At 37.8% G+C, this 12,375-nt stretch overlaps 5 protein-coding genes across 5 annotated transcripts; all 5 read right to left on the bottom strand.

Annotated features, from left to right (window-relative positions):
- Positions 1-1,070: 1,070 nt before the first annotated feature.
- BDBG_03678 (uncharacterized protein) lies at positions 1,071-2,046 on the bottom strand (the record flags this gene model as incomplete). The annotated part of the gene is made up of 2 exons (XM_031721348.1): positions 1,071-1,872; positions 1,949-2,046. The coding sequence occupies 2 exons, from the start codon at positions 2,044-2,046 to the stop codon at positions 1,071-1,073; spliced, it is 900 nt and encodes a 299-aa protein (XP_031577874.1).
- A 1,625-nt stretch (positions 2,047-3,671) lies between these two features.
- Positions 3,672-3,875, bottom strand: BDBG_16873 (uncharacterized protein; the record flags this gene model as incomplete). Its single annotated transcript, XM_031724734.1, has 1 exon — positions 3,672-3,875. One exon carries the CDS (start codon positions 3,873-3,875, stop codon positions 3,672-3,674), a length of 204 nt encoding a protein of 67 aa, XP_031577873.1.
- Positions 3,876-4,044: 169 nt separating this feature from the next.
- BDBG_03677 (uncharacterized protein) lies at positions 4,045-4,734 on the bottom strand (the record flags this gene model as incomplete). The annotated part of the gene is made up of 2 exons (XM_002625572.2): positions 4,045-4,358; positions 4,626-4,734. The coding sequence occupies 2 exons, from the start codon at positions 4,732-4,734 to the stop codon at positions 4,045-4,047; spliced, it is 423 nt and encodes a 140-aa protein (XP_002625618.2).
- Positions 4,735-4,852: 118 nt separating this feature from the next.
- BDBG_16872 (uncharacterized protein) lies at positions 4,853-6,519 on the bottom strand (the record flags this gene model as incomplete). The annotated part of the gene is made up of 3 exons (XM_031724733.1): positions 4,853-6,007; positions 6,273-6,348; positions 6,413-6,519. 3 exons carry the CDS (start codon positions 6,517-6,519, stop codon positions 4,853-4,855), a joined length of 1,338 nt encoding a protein of 445 aa, XP_031577872.1.
- Positions 6,520-6,828: 309 nt separating this feature from the next.
- On the bottom strand, positions 6,829-7,288 carry BDBG_16871 (uncharacterized protein; the record flags this gene model as incomplete). Its single annotated transcript, XM_031724732.1, has 2 exons — positions 6,829-7,221; positions 7,268-7,288. 2 exons carry the CDS (start codon positions 7,286-7,288, stop codon positions 6,829-6,831), a joined length of 414 nt encoding a protein of 137 aa, XP_031577871.1.
- Between the last annotated feature and the right edge of the window lie 5,087 nt (positions 7,289-12,375).

Genomic DNA, 12,375 nt, shown 5'->3' with positions numbered 1-12,375 from the left:
ATTGAGTGTCTACAGCTCAGATGCTAGTGAATGGCCTCACTAAGACTCTGTCATATCAGAAATATACAGAATTTGTCAAGATACTAGGCCTAGTTGATATATCAGATATTATCAAGATATAAGCAGAATAAATAATCTATCTTGATATAATCTTTACAGATTTATCTACACTCTTTTTACTACAGATTCATCTACACTCTTTTTATTACAGCTTCATTTACTTTTTCATTTACATATTACATTCACTGAAGAGGGTGTGTCAGGAAAAAGAGGTTATACACTACTGAATATTATCAACATTGTATTACTACTATATTTCTCATCATCATCAGCTTACTACAATGCTCATCTAATACTCACTTATGCTAGCTCTCTTGGCTCGCACATATATTTTACTATAAATAGCTCTATCTTTTGTATGAAATAGATATATTAGATAGTGCATGGATAATATAACAAGCAGATCTTGATACACATAAGATTCATATGTCTCCAACATATTCATCCGTGACACCCATTCCGACAGAAAGACAAGAGGGAATTTTGGTATCAGAAGACAGCTGGGAATAGTGTGTTTTTGCAGCTTCAATCCGCCTTGCTTGAGGCTCATTGAATTCCGCTGCTCGAGCAAAGAAAGCAAAAATAGGACTACTCTCACTGCCGTACTCTAGCATGGCTGAAATATTAGCAGAGGCCACATAAACACCTTGTTCCCGCCATTTGGCACCCACCCGACCAATATGGGTTCCAAGAAGAGACATGAACTCATGGCCACAAGAGAGAAAAGAGAGGACAGAGAGCCGGCAAAAACAGTGTCCATGTGCTTTGACAAAATATGACATGGCTGGGGGGTAATCACTAATTGATTCCTGGGCCAAAAGAGGCTTGAAAAGAAGCAGGATGCTCTCCCTGGTGTTTGGAAAGGACTGGATGCAAACCAGGGATTTGGTGTAGAAGAAAAGCTGCTGGAGGAAATTGGGCCTAGACAAGACAGCAAGATGATGCTGAATTCTACCCACATTAGGGCTTTTATCAGCAGCTTTGTTATATCAATATCTTGCCACGCCTGCTCAAACCTCTCTATCCTGCAGGTTCACTTCCTCAAGTGCCATTCTGTATCTGCCAAGATCTCCAAGACATTCAATCCAGGTATTCTCAAAGCTAGGAACGCTCTCAAGCAGTAGGGTCATCATTGAATAGGCAGTATATATGAATGCCAGCATGTAGTCCAGCGAAGCAGGGAGTCTGTGTCTCAAGAACTTCAAGAAAGAATGAATTCCATGGGTCCACATCCTGGCTGGCATAGCATACTTGCTGGCTAATCTTTGAAGTGCCGGGCTGGCAGAGGGATGCTGTGAGGCCAGAAAAAAGTCGTGATGCTCGTGAAGCAAGGCTCTGTGAAGACCAATAAGAGCCTGCCATTGCTCAGTATTCAAATTTCCCTTGTTTTTGACCTGTTGTTGATCAATCTCAACGCATTTCTTTTCCACAAGGACAAGGCCAGCATAGATTCCGTGAACTTCATTGATGAGTTGCTCCTCAGTGATTCGCCGGGTCTTTGGTTGAAGGGACAGGGTGTTGACTGGCGCTGGAGAGTCCACTGGGGCAGGAGAGGTCCTGCTGGACAATGCTACCACTGTGGGATCAAAATCATAAGCTGGGTGGGTGCCATGATGTACGCGAACTGCATGAAGGTCTGGGGTGTAATGGGTAGGCTTGGGCCTTGTCCGCATGAAGACCTCATGGCAAAAGGGGGGATTTCCTTGGTCTGAAACGCTGGCCGGACGCTTTCTTGATCCTCGGGAAGTCAGGGACCTGTCGCGGAGCCGGAGGTTTTTCAAATTGGGGGCTTCGGGAGTAACAGTGGCAGAGCTACTCAAAGACAATTCTCATTAGCTACTAGTAGCCACCCACACAAAGCCAAGCCAACACAGCAAATATGACCTACAGACTTTGCAGCAATCCGCTCGCTGCTGATGACTGGAGTCCAGTACGAGGAGGTGCCCGGACCGAGTCGGCCGGCTGGGTAGGAGAGGTAGATAGCATTTGTAGGAGTAAAGTGTTGGTTTGGGGGAGGAGGGAAAGGCAGGTGGTTCACTGGAACAATAACATAGATGTATGATCTGGATGGTGACAAGAAATGTGTTCGTTCATATATTCATCCTCCTGACAGCGTCGCGTAGTCTTTGATCTGCCAACCCCTGGAGGCAAGCCGCCTTTTGCGAACCACAGTGACATGGTGGCTTGCCCAAAGTTTCCAGTTTACTCTTTCTGATTTGTCTGAAAGTGCCAAGATGCTCTGAAATCAAGCCGCGTTTCCAAGTAGCAAGGCAGCAAAAAGTCTCAAACTAAAATGGCAATGCGTAGGTGGATCAGAAGGCAGCCTCAGTTGTCCAGGTTGGGCCCGCGGGGACATCATTTATGTACAGAGTAAATCTTTGCCTTCCGGGCGGCGGCGGGTGCCTCGGCTGGTTCGTAGTGGATTAATGGACAACATTTCTTATCTACTGTCACTCAATCAATCGAGACTTCTGGATTGATCAAGGGACATGGCATCATGTGCCTGGTTTTTTCCCGTCAAGCTGTATTTCTGGGTTCAAGGCAACAAGAAAGCCTGAACAAAAATAGCAATAAAGAGGCAGGTGGAGCATAAACATATCATTCTCCTCACAGTAATCCAGAGTCTTGTAGGTGCGGTGAGATCCATGCCCATCCCCTATAAGAAGAGAGTATCTCCCTTTATGGCGCTTTTGCGTGAATCGATTGAAATGCTGGATTCATTGGAAGGCGATTCCATTGTATGCTCTCTCACCCAGCCTTCTTATCCAGCTCATCCGATGTTGAATCATCTTCTTTGCTTCCTCCTTGTTGTTGGTGTAGAGTGTCATATCTCCGCTGGGGGTTGTTTCCGGACCGCGATAATCTGGATATTCTTCAGGTCTGAATCCTCATTGTCTTTAACTGGTGGATTCGCTCGGAATTGTTCTATAGCATTGATATCTGCTTGTATTTGATTTGCATGGTCGCGTATAATTTGGGGCTGGAGGCCCACCTAGGGTGCGGATTGGCTGCTCACCATACTTTCTTGGTATTGGGCGATACCTAAAGTTCGGGCGAGCAGATTGAGCCATAGTATGAGTCAAATAGATCAGTGGTTGTGAAGATATTTCAAAAATTCAGTTGGATGAGATTGTTTTCACCCTTTGGGGTTTTGATCGATTGATGATTGATTGATGATTGATTGATTAGTTATGTCATCGCCGTCCCACCCGCCCCGTCAGCAGCTATACAGGCATGTCCACACGTGATTGCCAGCTCAATCATGTACTCTAAATACAAAAAATAAACAAAATAAACCAAACCCTTCTCCCTCTTCCACAAAAGGGCGGCTGGGACAGTCTATGAATCAATCAATCAATCAATTAGACTAGGGACAGCCATGAAGAAAGCTAATAATGTGGAAAGGAGTAGGGACACAGAGCGGACTAGGGAGGACCACATCATCACAAGAAACACAGACTAACCTGGGGATAGTTCGTGATTCATGTGGGTGGAATGTCAGGGACACCAGGGCCAATTAAGTCAGAGGTGGAAATGGTTTCGGCCGGAAAAACTGTCGGCAACTGAAAAGCATACCAAAAGCCATTCTGTAATATAAAACCAGCAAAATGTTACTCCTGCATAACCCACTCCCTCGCAAACATGATCTTTTGCCAGCGTTCATTACTCTCAAGCATATCAGAACCAAACTTCCGAGGCCTAGCATCAGGTCTGTTGTACTTCGATGAGGCGGAGTGAGGTTTGCTGACAGACAACTCACCATCCACTGCCAAAGTGAGTGGAGATGGGCGGCGAACTTTGGGGCCCAAAGGCATGGTGGTTAAATAGGTTGTGGCGAAACTGTAGACCGGTAGCAGCGTTTGGAGGGTATTCACACTGTGGCTGTGTTTCGATGCCATGCATGTCTGTGTTAAGAAGCTGGTTATGGGGGAGCTTGATATCACCCGATTCGGACGATGCTGGTGTTAAAGAAAGAAGGGCCTCTCATTCCATAGCCCCATAGGTCATTAGTGGTTGGGGCTGTGGTTGAAATTCCCATGAGCTGGTTGCAGGTGTAGAGTGCATATTGTCCATTGAGTATTCCAAGCGTTCAAAGTTGGGTGATACAGTGGATGGTACAGCGAGGTAGGAGAGGAGCTGGCCACTGGGTTCAATATCAACCACACTTGTAATCATGTCTGGCTTCGGGTCGGGGCTTGTCAGAGATTTGACATTTGTATCTGAGAAGCCATCTCGTCTTTCTTTAACAGAACTTGGCTTTTTGACAAAGTGTTCAATGTTTACTATGGTATCAGCGGCTATTAAACATAAGCATTATGTCCTTTGTTCATACAATATCTATGACTTCACCTCCACCTCGCACGATTCAGTAAAGAATGATAGCATAAGCTATAGTCTTGAATGAAAACGAGGAAAACAAGGGCGAACAGGTTGAGGTCGTGCTGTAGAAAACTCTTGAGTTCTCCTCTCATAGAAAATCCAATTCATCTAGCAAGTTTGTTAGTAACTTCCACACATAAATTAAGCAAGGGGCAATACCTACATGTACCAATTGGCGGGCTAACCAGAAGCAATGCGTAGCTCGCAGCACAGCAAGCGTTCTCTGACAGGCCTCATGTCTATCAACTCAAAAGTCGGCAGGATAATAATAGTGTTCACTCCAGGCATATCCATGCATGAGAAGATCCTCAGGCAAGTAGGATTTTGTTCCTGAAGTCATAGGGGAAAAGGTAGGGAATCTATCAATTTCAGGTTCAATGTCAATGCTATTCAGAAACATTACAACATGCTCTCAAGGGATTTGCTTAGCAACATATTTCATTGCTTCTGGAACTTGCGCGAGGCTGAAGAGAAATGCCAGCAATGAGTGTCCGCAGGCTAGTGTGCCTTTGTCGACTGCATGTACAAGAAGTATGGAGCTGGTACAGAACATCAGCGATATAGCCAGGTCCACCTGATAATGAGATGTGGTGTCTTCAGTCCAAGGAAGTTCAGTAAAGGTCTTGAATTCACTCTTTGTTGAATATCCATAGCCAATCACTGACGCGATGTTACCCAGTGTGATATGAACACTGTTTAATCTCATAAGCCCCGCAATATCTGTCCCCAGACGCGACATAAACTGGCTTTCATTCTTTTCAAGGTTCTCAAGATCACCGGTAAAGAGATAGCGATGGATTCTCACAAACATAGTCATGGTAGCTTCATCTTCACAAGATTGGTTTTCCGCGAAGAAAAGTTGCAGGGAAGCTGTAGCACTTGGGAAAGGCTGGACAGAAAGCAAGGACTTGATGAGGAGAAAAAATCTGCAGAGGCCATCATCTCTTTTGAGAATACTTAGATGATGTTGTAGGCGGCCTGTTCCGGGACATTCTTCTGCTATCCTCTTATACCAATGCTCAGAACGAGCCCTCCAGGTGTTGATTTCAGGTTTGGTTGAACATCTAGCATGTGCCACCCTGTATGCATATCTAGAAAGATCGCCAAGAATCTCCATCGAACCTTGCCTTTCTGTAGAGTCACTTGTGCTTTCTATCAAAGGAGTTGAGGCCCCCGAGACCTCATCAACAAAAGATGTTAGCTGCTTGAAGTGCTTCTCACTTTTTCTTAAACAGTCACAATATGGGGTGATTTCTTGAAACCATATCCGTTGGAGAGCTGACCTCAGCTGCTCATCAGGCAAGTTTTGGAGCTTATCGCGTGCGGAAGATATCTGTTCATCAGTGCACTTCTCAATGCTATTTGGCAAGTCATATTGAATCTCAATGCATTTCCTTTCTGCTTCTGTAACATGACAGCACAGAGAAGCTACATCCTCCTTCAGTTGTTGCTCAGAGGGGGGGTTGGAATTGAGTTGAAGAGAGGCTGGTAGTTCAAGAACAGACACTGTTGATGGCGGCTTCAGATTATCCTTTTTCCCTTCAAGGTCACGGTTGCCCCATGCTGTCTTGTTCAAAAAGTAAGCGAAACGAAGAGAAATCGGAGGAGACAGGGCAACATATCACATGGAGAGTGCATGCAGTGTATATCTTAATAGCACCATGCAGGTATTCAAAGAGGATCGAAGCAGGTAGGAGGAAAATATCCGAAGAATGCTCTTGAAAATAGCCCAAGAACTTGACAATTTTGCTGAAGAACATCCAAGTGACAAGTAAGTGCAATGGTGAGCTGTGAAAGGGAAAGTTTTGGGTTGCCTTGTGGCAGAGCCATACCAGCGCCCCATCAACTATCAATGCAGGCGGTGAAAGTGTTGTTAGGAAAACTGCATAGGTGCTGTATGGGTGCTGCCTAAGAATTCGAATAGCAGGTCAGAACATCCAACCCAGAGAATGAAGAGAAAATAGAAACTAACCACCATATATATCGCTTCACAAATAGACTACGCAGGTTGCTTCTCCAGTTACTCCTGGCCCAGTGACAACACTGCTTTAGAAAGTTCAGGTTCTCCTCCAGAGTCATGAGAACTAAGACCTCTGGATGATTCTGAAAATAAGTTCAAAAACTGTTGCAGTCAAGCCACCGGGTCAAGAAGTTATCATCGTCGCAGGACAGGCTCCTCCCACACCACTTCTCAGCAAGAAATTCTTCAATGAAGCTCGGGTTCTGCACAATCTCGGTATGATAGGCAACTGTTCTCTCTGAAAGACACGGCACCCCTCCATCTATTTTTACCATGGTGGCACAGTCAAAATTCCTCCTTCAAAGATATAAGTCTCCGAGGAAACACCAAAGCCGCTGTGACAAATTTTGCACCGGATGACGATGTAGTCATTGGCATGTGGCAACTCCCCCCATTCTGCTGTTATTCTTAAATGGCTCGATGATCCATCGGAGAAGCTGCTGGGACCAGAAAACATCATTGTCAGCAAAGACAATGATCTTGCTTTTTGCTGCTCGAATTCCAGTCACCATCTGGTTCCTTTTGTTTGGTGTCTTCACAGCTTTCACACAAACTTCAGGCCGTGGTTGCATAGTGTTGACAATGCCATCAACTATTTCCTCCACCTGTCTCCGGTTCTCCTCCACAGTTATCAGAATGACCTCGCATGGGTTGTTTGTGAGAATCAACTCGAGTGCTTCTCTTTCACAGCCATCAAGGGTAGGTATAATCACTGTAACATCATTTGGTGTCAATTTGGAATCTGCTGTTGGGAAGAGAGGCTTGAAAGTGTGATATGCCCACAGGTTGACTCCAAGCCGGACATACCAATAGAGGCTTGACAGTCATGGTCAGCATCAACAGGATATTATGCTCAAAGCAAGAAAGACTTACAAAAGTATTCAAAAACAGATTCAATAATCATTCTTGATATGCTCCATGAATGCAAAGAGATAGGGATGTACAGATGGGAATCACAGTTGTCTGATCTATGTGCCTGGTTGTGGTATGGAGACAGTTTCAAATTTGTGAGTGTCAGGCTCTCATATTTATATCCATTCACCTAGCTCTAAGCTGATACGAGACTTCCGCACGATCGATATGCATGGCTGCAGCCACTACTCATTTAATCTGACAGCACTTGCAATTTTGGCCAACTAGCCCTACGCAACTTCATGTTCCGCGGTCTAGACCGCATTCTCTTCCTTCCGCATAAACACTTCTCAGGCATTGCTAAGGCTGTGATATTTCTTGCAACTTTCAAGGGGGTGATCAGAGCATGTGAGCCGGGTAATCCTTCTTCTCAGCTCGGCTTACGGTCCCACCATTTGCCTGAGTGGGAAAAAAAATCAAAGATTTTATGCTGCTAGAGATTTGGCTAGGGAACAGCAAAACCACTAATGCACTCTAGACACTGTCGCTGACTGTGCTTGCAGGTGTTACAAACAGAACCCAATCCATCTTCATATGCCTGCTGCACACTCTTGCATTGGCAGCAAAAAATCTCATCTTCTAGAACCTGCTTCTGCATTCTCACATCTGTCTGTATCCAGTTCAGTTTCCTTTGAACATTCTTTCACTTTCAATTTTCTTCCATAGCCCTTTGTTCTTGCTTCTCCAATGCTTGATTGGTAGTCTTGGTATGAAGTTCGTCTTTGCTCTTTTGCTTGCATACAGTAGGTGGTAGCTGCAATCTTGATTCAGGATACCGACACTTCTTGCAGGTATTTTTGACCCATTCCTCTACTTCTTCAAGAGCAGCCTCGGGATTCATTCTATATACATTATCCATGGCTGTTCTTCATGCAGCAAGGCTGCTCATCCGGAGTCTAGCTGAGAAATTAAGATCTATCCAAGGAACAAAGTTTGATTGACTTGTATTTTTTCTTTTAGTTTTCGGCCCGTTTGAAGCAGCTCTGCCCTACGCTCAGGTTCAGCTAGACTGGCCGGTGGGACCATGAATTTCACATTTGATCCCATTTGGTCTCATACATTTCTTGGCGTGAGTCCCACCAGGACCAAGCATTAAAAAAATCTGAAAATGAATCATTTCTGAGAGAAATGGTGTGAAAAATGACCAGATTTAATACAAGAACAGTGAAATGAGAGTAATTCTCAGAATAACCTATGAAAGATGATTATTCTTTTAAAATCAGAATAAGACTAAGACTGAAGATTAAAATCAGTCTCATTCAGTTCATTCAGTAATTACTTATATAATCAGAATTTGATAATGATTATTGATAATCCTCATGAAACAACTAAATACATTCTTATATAAGTTCATTCTTCACTTTCTCATGAAAACTACACTTCTCTGATATACTGTGATCAGAGATATTAAACTATCTAATAATTTTATATTTTATAATCATGAGTTTCTTGATTATTTCTTCTTATAATTGTTCTTAGTAATAGTAATAAATATCTTAGCTTGAGTTAAACTTTCACTTCATCTCATCTCTGCTAATGAAATTATTAGAATATTATATATTATCAGTATAACAGTTAAATATATACTCTTAATAATTTTTCATAACTCTAGAACTGATTTAATATATAAATTCATCAGATTACTTGAAGATAGTAGTTAAATTCAGTTTTATAAGTATATAGTTTTATCTGATTTTCAGTTGTAATTAATATATATAAGTTCTATTTCAAAGTTAGTATTATAGTTCTATATAATATAAAGTGTTATTAAAGATTATTATTTACTAGAGAATTATATTTCATTATCTTTACATCTTTAATATCTACTCATTTAAATCTCTGATAGTTGATATTATAGTAATCTCAGACTAATTTAATATATAAGTCTTATTTCTTCTCTATTCAATCTTGAGAAGTGTAAATATTAACTTAATAGAAGAAATCTAGTAGAGCTGCTATAATATAGTACTCTGTAAAAAATTGTTCAGTTTTACTGTAATAATATATCAGTTTATTTCTTACAGTAATAATAGCCTGTGCTATAGTATTATCTCAGACTGAATTTCTTTTTAAGTAATTTAACTACTTCTTAAGATAAGTAAATAAACTATTAAATACTTATCAGACTGACTGCAGTATTGATGTATAAGTAATTAAAACTGTCTTTATTATCTTATAAAACTGAAACAGTAAATCAATTATATATTTCAACTGAGTTCACTTTATATTAGAAAGTTTCAATGTCTGAATCTTTTTCTGATCAGAGTATTATATTTAATAATTAATTATCTAATATAATTGAAGAGTCTAAATAGTTATCTTATATATTAAACTTTACTATATTCTAATATTCTGTATTATATTCAGTGATGTGACTGATTTATTTATTTATTAAATATCATAGAATTATTATTATTATTTAGAGAAGATATAAATTGTATTAACAATGTTTCAAATCTGTGATATTTAAATTATTAGTCAATCTATTCAAAATTAACAGTAGTATTATTAAAAAGCATTATTAAAAAAAAATATTAAAAAGTATTATTAAAAAATATTATCTTTTATAAAGTGAATATAAAAGTTACTTAAGTAATCACTTTCATCTTATTCTTATCTCAAGAACTAGTTATCTCATTATTTATTATCTTAATATTAAGATTCTTTATCAGTGTTTATATTATAAGTTAAATGACATAAGTAATACAGAGAATATAACCTTGTTTATTATTTCAGAAATACAAAGTCAATTTTTACTTCAAGCTCTTTATCATAGTATAGTTATTTACAGTATTATCAGTTATAATTATAAAAAAACTGAGACTAATATCTTAATAATTATTTTTAATCACTGTTATTAATATCTCTATTATATAATTCTCAGTATAACTACTAATCAATGATTTAAATTCAATTAATATCTCTTGATAAGTTCAGTTCTCATCAATATAATAACATATAACTCTTATAAATGTAAGATTATTTATACTAGTTTATACATTCACTGTGAGAGATACTCTTCAATGATTCTTCAACTCTGATTCTAAATATTGTATAGTAACTTTGTTATATATCTTGAGATTGAATCAAAGACATAATCAATATGAAATATGAAGATTTGAATTAAGTATTTGAAGAAGTGTTCAGAATTCAAAGTGTTTAATTAATTGAAGAGAAAGATTCAAAGATATATATATACAAAGTAATTATTCACAGAAGTTATTAAATAAGAGTTATGAAATCAGAGTACTGATACATGATTATTTTCACATGATTTTCTTCAAATTAGAAAGTTAGTATTATTAAAAATTATTATCTGATAGAGTAACTTATCAGCTCAGTAGTAATTTTCTGATTATTTTTCTTTTATTATCTGCATTCTAATAACTTCAGATGTCAGAAAACTTTATCAGAGTTATAATCAGTTTATAATAAATATTTCTGAATAAAGTTACAGTAATTATAGTAGAGAGATAACTCTTCAGTAATCTATAATATAATCTATTAATAATTATTTCATAATTCATTTCAATATTTGTATTGAGTTTTTCATAAATTGTATAATCTGAAATCAGATGTAAAGAATGAAGTAATTATTTATTATAATTGAAAGAGAGTATTCTGTATTGAATTGTAAATAATATAGACTTTATAATTCACAGTAATTTCTTGAAGAGTTTATAAATCTTCAATAGAAGTTAAAGAAGTGAAAGAAGTGAATTCAGAAGATATGATAAAGATTTAAGAAAGATAATAATTTATTTTTAATAAAGATAATAACTGATCACTGATATATGTAAGAAGAATTATTATAAGAGAAAATAATCTTCTTTCTTAACTTAGTTATAATTTTAGTACTAACTCAGATTGAATATTATCAATATATAAAAATAAACAAATAATCTTGATTAATCTCTGTTATATTTCTTGAAATATATTAATATTATGAAAGAGAGTATTATTATTATTATTATTATTATTCTTTAATTATAGATGTATGCAGTCAGAGACTATGACATCTATCTGAGAACTTTTAGTTCTCAGGGTTTTTCCTATATCTGTAAAGTTAACTATTATACATTCATCAATTTCAGATATGCAAAATCAGAGAATTTCAGCTCAGAATACAAAAACTGTTTACAAATTGCAGTGTTTTAACATCTTCTGATACTTTGAAATCATTTTACAATATCATGACAAAGGAAAAGAGAACACAGTCTTAAAGATAGACACATTAAATAGATAGATAGAAAGGAATTGAAAGAAAAAGATAAAGTAAAGAGAGACTGTAACAAAACAAATTATTAAAAGATAGTATATAGCTGTTTTGACAGACTATATGTGATTGATTTTCTTCTCTTCATATTCAGATATTTCTGAATTTAGTCATTTTCTTGTAGCTGCTTGAGTTTCTGATAGAAAGTCTATTAAATATTTAATTCCTGTCTCAGTTGAGAATAAGAATCTCATATTTAATTGATTTAGATTATACTTCTCTTTCAATCTGACTCTGAGACTATTGTATAATGCACAGTGCATTACAATATACTCAGAATTCTCATTTACATTGCAGAATGAGCATTCTATTGAATCAAATCTATCATCAAATCTTTGTATATAAGATTTGAAATAGCCATGTTCTAGTTTTAGCTGTATTATAGATGAGAATATTTTCTTATTATATTTAATTGAACAAGATTTTCACTTGAGTTTTATTTCAAATCTTGAATAATGTATACTCTTCTTTTATTTCTATCAGCTTTTATTTCACTTGTCTAAACAAGATTCTTTTATTTTTCTCTTTATAAAAGATCAGAACATAATTTTTTAAATAGATCTGCCTAATTCTGCACTCTTTTTTACAGCTGAATCAGCCAATTCATTATCATGAATATTCATATGAGCAGAAACTCAGTGCAGATGAATTATCAGCTTTGATAGTCTTCTCTTTGAATTTTAAAACAGAGTTAAGATCAGTTCAAGATCATTGATCATATAGATCC

The sequence above is a fragment of the Blastomyces gilchristii genome, assembly GCF_000003855.2.
Source record: "Blastomyces gilchristii SLH14081 genomic scaffold supercont1.6, whole genome shotgun sequence".
Classification (NCBI taxonomy): domain Eukaryota; kingdom Fungi; phylum Ascomycota; class Eurotiomycetes; order Onygenales; family Ajellomycetaceae; genus Blastomyces; species Blastomyces gilchristii.
The sequence above is the reverse complement of the archived record's forward strand: the minus strand, read 5'-3'. Positions and strand labels throughout refer to the sequence as shown.